At 48.7% G+C, this 15,601-nt stretch overlaps 1 protein-coding gene across 3 annotated transcripts; it reads left to right on the top strand.

Annotated features, from left to right (window-relative positions):
* The first annotated feature begins 1,311 nt into the window (after positions 1–1,311).
* On the top strand, positions 1,312–13,820 carry ARPIN (actin related protein 2/3 complex inhibitor). 3 transcript variants are annotated; one of them, XM_023553027.2, is made up of 7 exons: positions 1,392–1,500; positions 2,726–2,971; positions 3,099–3,174; positions 5,574–5,706; positions 8,535–8,741; positions 9,155–9,318; positions 10,795–13,820. In XM_023553027.2, exons 4-7 carry the CDS (start codon positions 5,694–5,696, stop codon positions 10,801–10,803), a joined length of 393 nt encoding a protein of 130 aa, XP_023408795.1. In that variant the 5' UTR covers positions 1,392–1,500; positions 2,726–2,971; positions 3,099–3,174; positions 5,574–5,693; the 3' UTR covers positions 10,804–13,820. The 3 variants fall into 3 exon arrangements, with proteins under 3 accessions (XP_010592126.1, XP_023408795.1, XP_023408796.1); XM_023553028.2 differs by lacking the exon at positions 1,392–1,500 and adding an exon at positions 1,529–1,900; XM_010593824.3 differs by lacking the exon at positions 2,726–2,971 and having other exon boundaries at positions 1,312–1,500; positions 10,795–13,806.
* Positions 13,821–15,601: the final 1,781 nt, after the last annotated feature.

The raw sequence follows: 15,601 nt of genomic DNA, 5'->3' as shown, positions 1-15,601 counted from the left end.
CAGTGGCTGCAACAATGGGCTCAAACATACCTACAAGTGTGAGGATGGCACAGGACTAGGCAATGTGTCTGTTATACCTAGGGTCACTATGAGTTGGTGCCAAATCAAAGGTATCTGACATTAACAACAGCTAGAGCTCACAACATTTTAAGAAGCCCGCGAAAATGTTTTAATTTCTTTTAAGATCAGAAGAAAGAAGACCGAACTTTTAGGTCAAAGAAAATGATTTAATATATAATATTAATATATTCATCTTTATGCCAACATAGTCATATCACAAAACATAATTTTTGAAACATATATTCATGTACATATTTATGTTATATGCATACATATATGTATATTTATACATACGCATATTTGTATTTTTATGGAGGAAGGGGCTGTGAAGGCATAAGTGTCTAGGGTCCAGGAAAGTCATGATGTGGTGATAGTGGTGGCACAGGGGCTTCTACCACCACTAACACCTCATCCAGGCCACCTCTTTGAATGATCCCTTCAGAGAGCACACCTGGCCTCCCTGAATGGATGCACCCACCCCGCAGCAGGCTTGGAAAATGCGTGTGCAGACTGTGACACACCTGGGCAAAGGGCACAGGGGCGGGCAGGGGGGAGGGAGGCGGGAAGAGGGGGACGGGACACTGGCTGGGGGTGGGGCCTGGGAACTGTACAAGGAGAGGGAGGGGCGAGCAATGCTAAGCTCTAGAGACAGATGAACTCATTGATCTTTACAACCCCTCTGATACTTGAGCCCCCTTTTACAGTGGAGACAGCGCGTGCTCAGAGAGGTTGAGGAATTTGCTCGAGCTCACACAGCTGGGATTCAAACCCTGGTGTGTTGTTGATCTGACTCACCCCAGACTTCTTAGTCCCAGATCTCTGGAACACCTCCCTCAGCCACTGTGGGACCACGGGCGGGGCACAAGGAGCACCTCCTATGCTGACCACCTGGTCGTTCCTGAGGGTTGTCCCCCCCACTCCATTCCTGCTCCCCCGAAACCCACCCTCCCAGAGCTGATCCTAAGAGGATCTTATAGGATCTCTGAGCCTCATTTTCCCCTTTGTGCGTGTGTTGGGGCAGGGTCTCCGTCCAGTAACAAGGAACGAGAAGAGAGAGAAAAACGAGAAGGATGTATTAGTCCTCTCCCACCGTGCGCGTCGGTCCTAAGACCCAGACTCGCGTCCTCCCGGAAGACCCCCCTCCACCGCCCGCGGCCGGCCTAGGAATGTAGCTCGGTCCCTTTAAATCCCGCCAGGAACGCCCCGGACCGGGCCGCGCCTTTCCCGGATCTGCTTCCTGGGAGCTGCGGGAGTCGGCGTCTCCTCGTGGCGCTTCCCCTCTCCGTGCGCCCCACCCTGCGTGCGGGCTCCGTCCTGCCGACCCCCAGGCGCGTTGGCGGTGCAGACAATGAGCCGCATCTACCACGACAGCGCCCTCCGGAACAAGGCGGTGCAGAGCGCACGGCTGCCCGGGGCCTGGGACCCCGCCGCCCACCAGGGGTAGGCTTCGCCGCGCCCCCCGCGGGCCAGGGCGGCCACCTCGGCCCACGGCCTCTCGGACCTGTCCTCCGCCGCCCTCCCCTCTCTGCTTTGAACCTGGGCTCAGGGATTGAAGGGTGGGATGGAGGGAGGAAAGGCTGAGATAACCAAAGTCGACTCTTGGGCCCCCAATCCACTCCTCCCTGCAGCTGAAGAGACGAAGATCGGCTTGCAACCGCCCCAACTGCCCCCGGTGGCCTCGGGAGAAGGTCCCGACTTCTAAACTGGGCTCAAAAGGCGGTGCATTGGACCACACCGACCTTTGTCCCTACCCCACCCCCATGACTCTAAACTCAGCCACTTGACCTGCTCCCTTGCCTGCGGCTTTTGCACAGGCTCTCCTCTTCTCCAGACTGGACAGGTCCGTGTGACGTGACGGGAACAGAGGGCAGGAGTTGGCTGGGCGGGGGCAGGGCCTGCCTGGAGCTGGATGCGGAGGGGCGGCAGGGCCAGGCCCTGCCGTCAGCGAGGTTTTATGAACGAATCATTTCATCCGAAATTACAAACAATAGAGAATTTTCAAGGCGCCCTGGTGCGCAGTGGTTAAAGCGCTTGGGTGTTAACCGAAAGGTGGTAGGTTCGAACCCACCAGCCGCTCTGCGGGAGAAAGACATGGCAATCTGCTTCCTTAAAGATTACGGCTTTGGAAACTCTGTGGGGCAATTCTGCTCCGTCCTATTATTTGGCCGCTGTGGGAATCAACGCCATGGCAGTGAATTTGGTTTTGGGGTTTAGAGAATTTTTGGGTGTGTTGTTTGGTGGGTGGGGGGGAATGGGGAGGGGCAAGTAATGCAGAGTTTTCCGATTTTCCGCCCCCCACCCCGCCTTCCTCGGCTGCCCCCCACTACTCTCACATTTCTGTGATTCCGAAAAAGGGAGCCCCTAGGTTCTGCTTTTATGAAAAGTCGAATCAGGAAGCTGGGAGTCGAGTTCCTCTCAGCGAGCGACCCTGCCATCTTGAGCTAGTCACAGAAACTTCTCAGTTTCTCCACCTCTAAAGTGGGAGTAACTGTTTCCTCATTAGGTTGTGGATATGAATGAGAACAGGAATACATGAAAATGCTTTAAAACAGGCGAAAAGGGAAGATAATTCATAGCAGTTTAGATCCACCTACCCCATTTGGTTAAATAAAAAACAAAACCCTTTGTAAATACTAAGCATTTAATAGTTTACAAACTCCTTCAGGTGCGTGATCTTATCATCAAAGGAGCAGAGTGAGGTGGCTGCTGCTCTCCCCATTTTGTAGATGAGAAGACTGAGGCTCCAGTTACACTAACTCCCAGTGGCGTTGCAGAAGGAACCATAGCTTGGTCTTAGAGCAGCCTGATAAGGTTTCTCCTGCCCTCTGAGTAGCACTTCCACCCTCACCCTTGGAGAATGGAGGTCTTGGTGTAGGAAGCACAGAAAAAGGGCTGCTAAGTAACAGGCCAGGTGAGTAGGAGACATGCGCGGGACTTGCTTTTGTGCCCGTGCAGACTGACTGGGCCATCGAGCTGCAGCTGTGGCTCTCTCCTGAGGACGGACAGCTGACTCATCTCTTCTTTCCCTCTCGTCCCAGGGGAAATGGTGTCCTGCTAGAGGGAGAACTGGTGGATGTATCTCGGCACAGCATCTTGGATGCCCACGGCAGGAAGGTGAGGGTGCATCCTGGGTGGCACCTCAGGGCACTGCTTCACACCAGGGGAGCCTGGATCATAACTGAAAAGACAACACAGGCACTAAACCCAAATAGTGTGTTTGGGCTGGGATTGGGAGCCTGAGAGCAGGAAGGGGTGAGGTGGGTGGTTTAGGACTAAACCTGTGGAATGCTCTGAGGAGACCCTGTCACCTTCTCATGGAACAATTAGTGGGACCAGGAGCCTTGCTAGGGGGTCAGGATGGGCGGCTCTTCATTCTGAGAGGCTAGGGCCCAGACCCCTGTCTTTTGGTCTGGTGGTTTCCACTACCCTGAGGTGGAAGATGAGGTCACAGCAGGTTAAGGACCTATGTGGGTACAGGGTCAGCAGTGATGCTCCCCTTCCTGGGTACCAGCTCTGTTCCCAGGAAATTGTGTGCATGTTTAATTTTTTGGAATTAGATTATTATAAATGTATTGCTGGAGTTTGTTGTTCGGAGCTTTGTAAAGTGGTAAAGCTCTTGGTGTGGGTTTGCTCATCTTTCAACATCACTGTTTGTGGCTGGATGTTTTGGAATGTGGGGCTTTTATAAAGCAGGTCACTGTGTGGACCTGGACCTCCATGCGTGTACAGCAGGAGGATGTGGGAAAGGCTGCTCTTTTCTGGCCCTTGCTCCCAGCCTGCACATGAAGTCCACCCTGTCGGTGGCTTCGTTCCATGTCGAAGCCCCATCTACTTTTGCCCTCTCAGCTTCCTGGGGTCATGCACTGTATCACTACCCCATCTCAGGTATCCAAGGACACACCTGGTGCTCACCATCTCATACTAGCCTGCATCTCTTTCTGGGCACTAGTTCTGAATTTCCACCCCCCTTTCAAATAGCACCACCCAGATGTGTTCACAACCTTAACTCCCTGATATCTAAAACTGAGCTCATCATTACACCCTGTCACGGTGGCTGGAGATGCTACATGGAGCCTGCCTTTCTCTTCTACACCCCACAGGAACAGCCTTAGTTCCCAGCTCACCAGTATTTCAGTATTTTCATGCCAAGAGATGCTTTGCTACAGCCTCCCCTTCTTAGCAGGTGTGTCAACAGGGTAAGCACACCAACTCAGAATCCCTAGCCAGCCTGCCCAGGAGTGCCCATCGGTAGGTATGTCCATGCTGAGGCAGAACTCCTCTTGCTGGGCTGGCGCTCTCCCCAGCCCCTCTCCAAACTTGCTCCTCCAGAGTTCCTCATTCCTGATGACAGTGCCAAACTCCAGCCATCTTCCTCCCCCTTACAGCCAGATAAGCAATGCCAAGTCCTGTTGGGCTCCTACCTTGGCCGTTCGTCCTCCCCCCCCTTCCCCGCTTCCCCGCTTCCCGTGTCATCTTACCTCTGATGGACCCTCAGAAACTCCAGCGTGTCCTAATATACCCTTCCACCTACCACTCCTGCCTTTTGGCTGCCCCCCAAAGCTCATTCCTGCCCTGCTACCAACTTCTGTTTCCCGAAAGACCCTCTGAGGGCCTCACTGCCGCTCCAAAGGATTCCTTCTTGTCCCAAGGCTGACTGAAGGCTTGTCTCAGACTAATCCTACTTGCTTTCCCAGCCAAGGCTCCCACAGGTCTTCTCCAAGTGCCTCAAGTTGCTCAAATATGTATGTGGGACTCAACTTCTACATACCAGTCCAAAGCTCTTAATACTATTTCTATTCCCTTATCTCTGCAGTTGCAGGTTTCTCCACTCTTTGAGACTTTGCATTCCTTGTTTTTCCCAGGAAGTGGTCTTCTCTTCTTCAATCTTCTGGAACATTTCATTGGCCTTGTTCTTACTAGAATAGCTGGCAAACGCAGTTATGGCATACTTCATGCTTGACACTGTGCATGCTTTCCTATCTTGATGAATCCTTACAGCATTCCCAAAAGTAGACATGACATTGTTCGCATGTTACAGGGGAAATGGAGGCTCAGTAGGGCTTGGAGTGATTTGCCCCAGGTCACACATCAGTTGGAAGAGCAGAGTGGCTTCCCTAGCCTGGGGCCCCTTTTCAGTACCCTTTCCATGACACCTTGGCTGCATCCACTCCTGCTGTATGGTGTTTGAGGTCCTTAGTGCCTTGTGTTTGGGTCATGGTTTTCTGTATATACTTTCTGTCTCTGACTGTGTGGGTGCCTTGTGCCTGACCTGCTATGGACTCATAGCATGGCTCATTCTGTGGCAGGTACTTTACTGAACACACAGTGAATGAATGGGCAAATGGATATTTGAATGGGGACATCTGCCCAGCTTGAATATCTTTTAGAACTGAGGTGGTATTCTGGGGTCGAGGTGAGGTTGAGGAGGGTTGCAACCAGAGTTCGGGGCAGTTGTGTGTTGTGGTTGGGGGCAGTGAAGGCAGCTCCCTCACTCTCCCTCTGCTTGGCCACAGGAGCGCTACTATGTGTTGTATGTCCAGCCCAGTCGCATCCATCGCCGCAAATTCGACCCCAAGGGAAATGAAATTGAGCCCAACTTCAGCGCTACCAGGAAAGTGAACACAGGCTTCCTCATGTCATCCTACAGTAGGTATCTGCCCTGTCTCCTTCACTGCTCTCCCACCAGTATGGCCTTCCTAACCCCTGAGCCCCTTAGCCTCTAGAAAGTGCCTTCCTACGGTACAGTTCTACTCTGTCCTATAGGGTCGCCATGAGTCGGAATCGACTTTGACGGCACTGGGTATATATTTATATACTCATACGCTTATTTATACACTCACTCATATATGCACATTTGTATTATTATGTATATGTGTGTGTATATATATGTAGATATAGATAAATAGATATAGATGTATAAGCAGTGGGTTTTTTTTATATAGAGAGCTATGTTGTTAGGTAGGTGCCGTCAAATTGGTTCCATTGAAGTCAGACCCTAAGGGCCCTCCGTCTGGGCTAGACTCCTTCCTGCCCCCCCATTCGTTCAGAAGTTCCCCATTGTCCCATCTCAGGGCCAGGAGCCATCACCTGCAGACTGATAGGATCATCCACAACCTGGCTCTGGCCTCTAGCTGTGTGATGGTTAAGGTTATGTGTCAACTTGGCTAGTCACGATTCTCAGTGGTTTGGCAGATATTATGTAATCATCCTCGATTTTATGATCTGATGTGAGCAACTAATCAGTTGAAAGGGGAATTTCCTTGGGGAGTGTGGCCTGCATCTAATACATATAGATTTTCTGGCAAAACTGCCCTATCTGGATCCTGCATTTGACTCCTCTGACCTCTGATTCTTGGGATGCAAGCCCGCAGCCTGCTGTCTGACCTGCCGATTTTGGATTTGTCAGCCCCTGCAACCAAGAATCAGGAGAAGCCTCCATCCTGATGCCAGACCCATGGATTTGGGACTTGCCAGCCTCCACAACTGTGTGAGCCATTTCCTTGAAATGAATCTCTTTCTATATAATAAATATATATATATATAAAATAATGTATATATATTAATTATATATAAATAATGTATATGTTAAATTATATATATATAATAAATATCTCTTTATATATATTTATACATAAATATCTGGTTTTGCTCCTCTAGGGAACCCAGTTGTCTTAGTCATTTAGTGCTGCTGTAATAGAAATACCACAAGTAGATGGCTTTAACAAACAGAAATTTATTCTCTCACAGTTGAGGAGCCTAGAAGTCCGAATTCAGGGCTCTAGCTCTAGGGAAAGGCTTTCTCTCTCTGTCACCTCCGGGGGGAGGTCCTTGTTTCCTTTCAACATCTGTGGGCCTAGCATTCCTCGCAAAGCTCCATGTGTCTTGGCATCAGTCTTTCCCCTGGGTCTAGGAAGTTCTCAGCACAGGGACCCTAGGTCCAAAGGACATGCCCTGCTCCCAGTTCTTCATTCTTGATGGTAGTGAAGTCCGTCCCCTCTCTGCTACTTCTCTCTCCTTTTATCTCTTGTAAGATAGAAGGTGTGACTCAAGTAAGGGCATGACTTGAGTAAGGTGGTGACTTGAGTAATGCCCTTTAGTAATGGTGTGACTCAAGATACACCCCACACTAATCCTGTCTCATTAACATATGGAGGTTTAAAATTTACAGCACATAAAATGGAGGATAATTACACAACACTGCAAAATGGAGGACAGTTACATCAGATCACAAAATGGAGGGCAGTTACACGATACTGGGAATCATGGCCTAGCCAAGTTGACACATATTTTGGAGGGACACAATTCAATCCATGACAAGCTGCTTTTGTGCAGAGCCCAGGCCAAGTTCCTAGCAACCTCCATCTGATTCTTGGGACCTCTGCCATCTGGTTCCTTTTCCTTATTTTGGCCATAGAAGGACCTCTCTGCTATCTGCCTCTGTACAAGAAGGTTTTGAGGTTGAGGTGGGAATTTATCCGTCCATCTATCATTTTATTCATTCATGTTCTCACTTGATTGTTAACTCTCTGAACACTTAATGAGCATCTCCCGTGCGCCAGGCCCCATGCCTCAGTTTGGGGGTACAGGGATGAACAAGACCCATTACCTGCATTTAAGATGCCCTCAGTCTGGTTGAGGAGATGGACATATTCACACCAGACAGCCATGCCATAGCTCCTCTGCTGTACAGTTTGCTGAGTACCTGCAGAATGGATACTCAGAGGCCTACCTTACAGTGACTGTGAAAGTTAAATGAGGCAATACGTAGAGAACACTCAGCTCTCGCCTACTCAGAAAAGGCCCTCTGTTGGAGTAACAGAGGAAAAAGGAGTGTCAGGAATAGGAGAAGGAAATGGAACATGTGGCTAATTGCCTCCATGAACGACTGCCTCCTTTGCCAAGAGACCAGAAGAACTGGATGGTGCCTGGCTACCATTACTGAAGGTTTTGATCAAGGAGTCTAGAAGAATCTTGCTCTAAAGGGGGAAAATGCAGAACAGAATTTCAAATTCTCATGGACTCTAGACTTTCTGGAACCGTGGAAGCTTGATAAACCCCTGAAACCATTGCCCTGAGATAATCTTTAAACTTTAAACCAAAAATATCCCCTGAAGTCTTCTTAAAACCGAATAATCATTTAGCTTAACTAATAAACAATGTCTGCCTGAGCATTATGGTCTTTCAGAATCTGTCTGTATGGGATCAAACTGATAACAGCAACTTGAAAGATTTGGGAACAGTGAGTTTGTTGGTGGGGGAGGAACAATTCAGAAAAGGAGAGTGAGAATGGCTGCACAACTTGAAGAATGTAATCAGCGTCACTGAATTATACATGTAGAAATTGTTGAATTGGTGTATGTTTTGTGTTTATTCTCAACAATAGAAAATAAATTTTTAAAAAAGAAGAAAAAAAGGTCTTCTGTAACTGCTTGCTATTAAATCAATAATAACCCTTTCATGCTATGTGTCTGCAGAGGTGGAAGCCAAGGGGGACACTGACAGGCTTACTACCGAGGCGCTGAAGGGGCTGGTCAATAAGCCAGAGCTGCTTGCACTGACAGAGAGCCTCACTCCGGACCATACTGTGGCATTCTGGATGCCTGAGACAGAGACGGAGGCAATGGAGCTTGAGTTAGGGGCCGGGGTACGGCTGAAAACTCGGGGCGACGGCCCCTTCCTTGGTGAGCAGTGTGGCCCCCACTCTGGCATAATTCCGTGTGTGGCATGTAAGGGCTCCTGGTCTCCCTTCTGAGGCTCCCCCCCCTTTCCTACTCAGAACTCATGGGAGCAGGCTGATCTGGTCTCTGTGGAGACATGACCCTTTGAGATTTATTCCTGAGTCCCTGGATAAGTGCCCTAGAGTCCTTAGGTCCTGGACATTGGATCCTAGGGTGTTATCCAATCCCATGGTTCCTGTGAGTGCCTCTACAACCTAGTGCCTCTGGGGATCCCACTTAGGGCCTCACTTACTATACCTTGGCCTGGATTGAACAGTGGCTTAACCCAGTCCTAGGGGACCCACCAGGATGGAACCAACCCCCACTGTGTTTCCACAACCAGGAGGAAGGCCATTCAACTTCTGCTCTTCTTTCAGATTCGTTAGCCAAACTTGAGGCAGGAACAGTGACCAAGTGTAATTTCGCTGGTGATGGAAAGACAGGTGTGTCCTGGACAGACAACATCATGGCCCAAAAGTCTTCAGAAGGGGCCGAAGTGGAGACCCGAGAGCAGGGAGACGGGGCAGAGGACGAGGAGTGGGTAGGTCAGGGAGACAGTGGTGGACCTGGGATTTATGTGGTTCTATCTTTTTTTTTTTTTTTTTTTGGCAGTTTTATGCGTGTTGCTTGTAGCTGGGTGTAGGATGAGGAGGGGACAGCAGGATAAATCTTCAGTGGTGGGCTCATCTTTGGAACTCCTGAGAGTATGTTAGCTGTCAGGAAAATTCCTGCAAGATGTGCAGGGTGACACCCTGTGTCTCAGTTACCTAGTGCTGCTGTAACAGAAATACCATAAGTGGATGGCTTTAAAGAACAGAAATTTATGTTCTCATAGTTCTGGAGGCCTAAGTCCAAATCAGGATCTTAGCCATGTAGATTCCTTCTGTGAGTCTCTATTCGTTTCCAGTGTCCACCAGCATTCATTCCTTGGTGTTGCTTGGCATTCGTCTTCCCCTGGTATGTGTTTCTGTGTCTATTCTGGTCTTTTTATAACTCAGAAGTGATTAGGTTTAGGATCCACCCTACACTGGTATGGTCTCATTAACATAACAAGAGGAAATAGAGGGTCACATCCACAGATACAGGGAGTGGCATTTCAACACATTTGTTGGGGACGGGGGGAGGGGATACAGTTTAACCCAGAACCTGGGACCTTTCTTTTTGGTGGGTCTGAACTGTGTCTATGTGAAAGCTCCAAAGATTCATAAAAGTGAAGGGATAGGAAGAAAGGGGTACAGAGGAGAACCAGGGATGGTCATTCAGATCTCTCGAAGCCCTTTCACTTCAGGAGAATTCATTAGCCATGTCGAGCAGTGGAGCCAGTTGGATGAGTATTTGTTTTCTCCTCTGATCTGGGCTCCCTGTCCAAAGTGTCTGGGAAATGACTGACTTGATTCTTACTAGTCCGCCTAGTTTATCGCCAGGCTGCAGCCTATTCACAGTAGATTTGTCTTCCTGAGGTGTATTTCACCTGAAGATTTGAATCCATACCAAAGGCCCCAATTGAGCATTTAAAACAAACATCTTTCCTAACAGAAAAATGGGCAATTTATCTAGGTGATAAAACCAAAACAAACCAAACCCACTGCCATCGAATCAATTCTGACTCATAGTGACCCTATAGGACAGAGCAGAACTGCCCCATACAGTTTCCAAGGAGCACCTAGCAGATTCAAACTGCCGACCTTTTGGTTAGCAGCTGTAGCACTTAACCACTGTGCCACCAGGGTTTCCCTCTAGGTGATAAAGATGATGATTTTTTGTCAGAGGAAGCAGGGGCAGATTGAACAGAGGTCCTGGGTTCCCTTTTCTCTTGATAAAGTAGGTCTTGGACTGAAAAACGGTGGAGAGCTGCTGGGCCAGCTCCTGGGGCTAGCCCTAATGAGGGGAAGCCAAGGCAGGTGACCGAGGGCCTCACCAGTACCACATGAGGAAGCCTTGTTTGCCCAATGATTTATGCAAGCCTTTTACTAAATGTTCTCTGTTTATGTCTCTTTACCCCCTTGAATTTCTACAGGATGACTGAGGTTAGTGGGAGATGGAGCACCGCCAGGGCCCATCAGCACCTTCTATGGCACTGTTGAGAGTTTCTTCCATCGACTTCCACTCTGGAGCTCGAGATAGAGAGCAGTCCATAAGCCTTACCTGATTCTTCCTACTGCCATCTTGGAACACCCTTTGAACAAGCTCTGCTAAAGTCAAATCCAAGACCAAGACATTGGTGGTGGAGCCCCATGCTGTGGCTCATGGAGGGGCCCTCCGTGGATGTCAGTGTAGCCTTCCTAGACTTTTTCACAGTGGCCCTCGCCCTGGTGACAGCCTTGTTTTTAGAGGTAGGCAGTGGATGAGTCCCCCAGGGCAGTCTGAGATGAACTGGCTTGGTCTTGGTGCAGAGTTGGGGACCATCCCTCATCTGAATGGAGAGTGGCCAAGAGGGAAGGTACTAGGAGCACCTTCCTCTGTGCATGTTTTGCTTCCTGTGTTCCTTCCACATTCCCACTCTCTCCCAGCCCCCACACTCTGTATTGCAGCCTCTTCTCTCCTTCTTCCAGCCTCCTTGTCCCCTATACCTTTCCCTTCCTCCTGGAAGTTCTGTATTCCTCCACTGATTCCATGCCACCATGGAGTTTCCTGTCTTCTGCCCTCCCTGGCTGGTTCCTGGTGGGTGCTGTTCTTGGGGAAGCCGACAGTATTCACTGGTGTGGCTTCCTGGTCCTCACCTCTCAGACTCTACCATGCTACATTTTTAACACCTTTTGTGTGGTGGTTTTGTACCTTGAGAACTTTTTATGAATGAGTAAATTTTCAGAAAAGAATTCTTCCACATTGACTGGATTATTGTCAGGCATAAATGGTCTCCCAGCTGAGCAACATCCGTATTGGAAGGACGCCATTTCTCTTTGGTCATGAACTTTGCCTTGCTAGCCAATGTGTCCAAACCCAAGTCTGCAAAGAGATCTGGAGTTGAAATGTACATGTTCTAAGAATGGGTAAGGACTTAATGGCATGTGGATGGATCCTGCTTGACTTGGGGAAAGGAGGCGGGGTGATGGTGAACTAACAATTATTGAGTCCCTAATGAGTCAAGGAGTCCCTGAGTGGTGCAAACAGTTAACGTGCTTGGCTGCTAACTGAAAGGCTGGAAGTTCGAGTCCACGCAGATGCTCCTTGGAAGACAGCCTGGCAATCTACTTCTGAAAAATCGGTCATTGAAAACCCGATGGAGCACAGTTTTAACACACATGAGGTTGCCATGAGTCAGAATCGACCAGATTGCAACTGGTAAACTGGTAATGTGTCAAACACTGTGCTAGATGCTTTCTGTGATAACAGCTATAGCCACCAACTATGAGTGCTTCCTGTGTGCTAGTACTGTGCTAAGCACTTGGATTACTTATTTAATCTTCACAGCAGTCCCGTGAAGTACATATGATCATTATCCCCATTTTTTCATATGAGACTGAAGCTCAGAGGCTTCATAGCTAGTATGTAGAGAAGAGAATTTAAATCCAAGCCGTCAGATTTCAGTGCCAGCAGTAATTATCGGGACACCCTGGTGGCACAGTGGTTAAGGATCTGGCAGCTAACCAAAAGGTCGGCAGCTCGGATCCACCAGCTGTTCATTGGAAACCCTATGGGGCAGTTCTACTCTGTCCTATCGGGTTGCTTTGAGTCGGAATTGACTCAGTGGCAACAGGTTTGGGGTTTTTCCTTTTTTGGTTTTATTCTGATTCCATATACATATTACAGAGGAGGAAAGAGTCCTCAGAGAGGTTAAACAGCTTGCCTAGAGTCACACAGCTACTAAGTGGCAGAGCCAGGATTCAAATCCAAAGCTGTGTGAAATAAAGCTTATGCTCCTTCCACTGCCCTCTGCTTCCTTGGCCTACAGAAGGGCCTTGGACATAGGGGCCAGAGGGAGTCCAGGCTTTGTGAAGCAGAGTGATATTCCCAGACTCCAGGGGACTTGCTCAGACCCTTGACTACTGATCTTTCCAGGTTGGAACTGGCTCTATTGCTATCAACGGTTGAATAATTAATATTGCGTGTCCGGGTATATTATCATAGTTCAAATGTTTGTTTATTCCCTGGCTCTATGGCTGTGGAGGCTTGGGGTTCACACTTCAGTTGGGCCACTTGAAGTAACAGGTCAATAAAACAAGCTTCTTTTCTCATTGCCTTTTTCATAGTCCATATCCTCACAATCTCTCACCTCAGTTATTGTAGTAGCTACCTCACTGGCGTCCTGTATCTGACAGCATGCTAGGACCTCAGTCATGGGAGTGGTCAGAGAGGTGGCTGAGCAAGAGGAAGGCTGTGGACACTGACGAATGGAGGCACCCAGTGGAGGCATCTTGTTGCCCAAGGCAATGTGGCCATAGAACATGGCAGGCTCTTAGCGGCAGGCCACCACTCCAAACAAAAAAGGCTCAGCCTGTCAATGGAGGAAGTCCTGAGGCAACAAAAAGGGCTTGGTGTCTTGGAGAGGCTGTGAGAAGGAAAGGCCACTGTGGCAGGAGCTCAGAGAATGGGTAGAAGTAGATGTGTTGGAGATGGGGCAGAGCATCTTAAGGCATGTTAAGGATTTGGGACTTAAGTCTGATCCCATGAGGGGTGGTAAGATCTGATTTGTATGTTTCAAAGATCACTTGACTGCAGAGAAACTGGAAGTAATGAACCCAATTAGGAAAACTGCCGTTATCCAAGTTAGAGGCTACAGTGGTTTGGTCTATAGCTGTGGAAGTGGAGGTGGGAAGAAGAAATGATTTGAGGGACATTCAGGGGCAGAATCAACAGGACTTGGGGGCCAAGAATGATGCCCAGATTCCAGATGCATGGTGGTGCTGTGGGGTTAAGGCGTGATGCTACAGTTCCGGGTAACCTCTTTGTTTAGCAGGAGCCCAGCCTGTGGCTAGGAAGCATAGGGAGCTGAGTCCAGCCCCCCTGGGGAAGAGGAAACCCTAACCCTAAGAAAACCAAAGTGACTTGGGGGTAAGAATAGGGTTCCAGGCAGAGCCCTGTTCCCTAGGACTAGGAAGGGAGAGGATGGAAAGATGCTATGCTCAGGTTGTGTGGGCACTGAGGGCTCATTCTGGCACCCTGGAGAGAAGGCATGATGATAGCAAGTCTCGAGCTCCCCAGAAGATGGTAAGGCCAAGGCCTGACTTAACTGTACCTCCTGCCCTGGTCAGAACTGCCTTAGGTATCAGGCAGGCCTAGCTGATGGGTGGAGTATCATTAGATACAGCTGTGGCGAACTGAGGCAGGGGCTGAAATCCTGTTCCAGGGTTCCCCAGTGTTATGGATTGAATTGTGTCCCCCAAAAATGTGTGTTGTAAATCCTAACCTCTATGTCTATGGCTATAATCCCATTTGGGACCCGGTTGTCTTTGTTACGTTAATGAGACAGGATTAGCATAGGATATGAGTCTTTAATCAGTCTCTTTTCAGGTATAAAAGAGATTAAACAAGGAAGCTGGGAAGCAGAGATGGGGGAAGAGGGATGCCAAGCTGCATGAAGATCTCCCAGGAACAGAAGCTCAAAGAGAGGAGGACCTCCCTCCAGAGCCCCCAGAGAGAGAAAGCCTTCCCTTAGAGCCGGGACCCTGAATTCAGACATCTAGCCTCCTAAACTATGAGAAAATGAACTTCTGTTGTTAAAGACATCCACTCATGGTATTTCTGTTATAGCAGCACTAGATAACTAAGACATCCAGGGGTCCCCCACATGGCGACCAGGGCCAGCTTTCTGAAACCCAGGTTGGATCCCATTACTCCCAGGGTAAAAAAGTTCAGGTTTCTTAACAAACTCACAGGGCTCATCACATGTCACAATCCTCCCTTCTTTTTCCACTGGCCTCCTGTTGATGAGCTCTGTGCCTCATTCCAGAGGGGTCTGATGGATCTTCTGCAGGTTGACAATTAAAAAAAAAAACCAAACCCATTGTTATCGAGTCAATTCCGACTCATAGCGACCCTATAGGACAGGGGTGAACTGCCTCATAGAGTTTCCAAGGAGCACCTGGTGGATTCAAACTGCCAACCTTTTGGTTAGCAGCAGTAGCTCTTAACCGCTACACCACCAGGGTTTCCACAGGTTGACAATAGATGTTCGAAATAGAAAGGTAATGATGGTGGGCTTTCTATGATCAATTCGTTGGTACAACATCAGATTAAATAAAATCAAACAGGTTTCTTTTCTGTGGCATTTCTCAGAGCTTTTGAGATGCTAATAACTCATCAAGACAGCATATGATTGTATATTTCCCATATTTATTTGACCATACGAAACCCTGATGGCGCAGTAAGAGCTATGGCTGCTAATCAAAAGGTCGGCAGTTCGAATCCACCAGGTGCTCCTTGGAAACCCGACAGGGCGGTTCTACTCTGTCTTACAGGGTAGCTATGAGTTGGAATCAACTCAATGGCAATGGGTTTTTTTTTCTTTTTTTGACCATAAACCAAAAAGCAAACCAAGCCAGGTGCTGTAGAGTCAGTTCCTACTCCCGACGACCCTCATGAATAGAACTTCGCTCCACAGGGTTTTCAATGGCTGTGATCCTTCAGAAGTAGATCATCAGGCTTCTTTCTAAGTAGCTGAGCACTTCACCATTTGTGCCACCCGAGGACTCTTATTTGGCCATAGAACCTTTTTTTTTTTTTTTGCTGGGAGCATCTCATGGAATGGTTTTACAGTTAAGGAAACAGGTATTATGCCTGTTTTATAGATGAGGAAACTTGCCCAAGGTCCACAGGCAGCCAACAGAACCAGGCAATGTGGTTCCAGGGGCCTGTGCTGAATACTCTGTGGGGATGCCATTCCA

The sequence above is a fragment of the Loxodonta africana genome, chromosome 13 (genome assembly GCF_030014295.1).
Source record: "Loxodonta africana isolate mLoxAfr1 chromosome 13, mLoxAfr1.hap2, whole genome shotgun sequence".
NCBI lineage: Eukaryota > Metazoa > Chordata > Mammalia > Proboscidea > Elephantidae > Loxodonta > Loxodonta africana.
The sequence above is the reverse complement of the archived record's forward strand: the minus strand, read 5'-3'. Positions and strand labels throughout refer to the sequence as shown.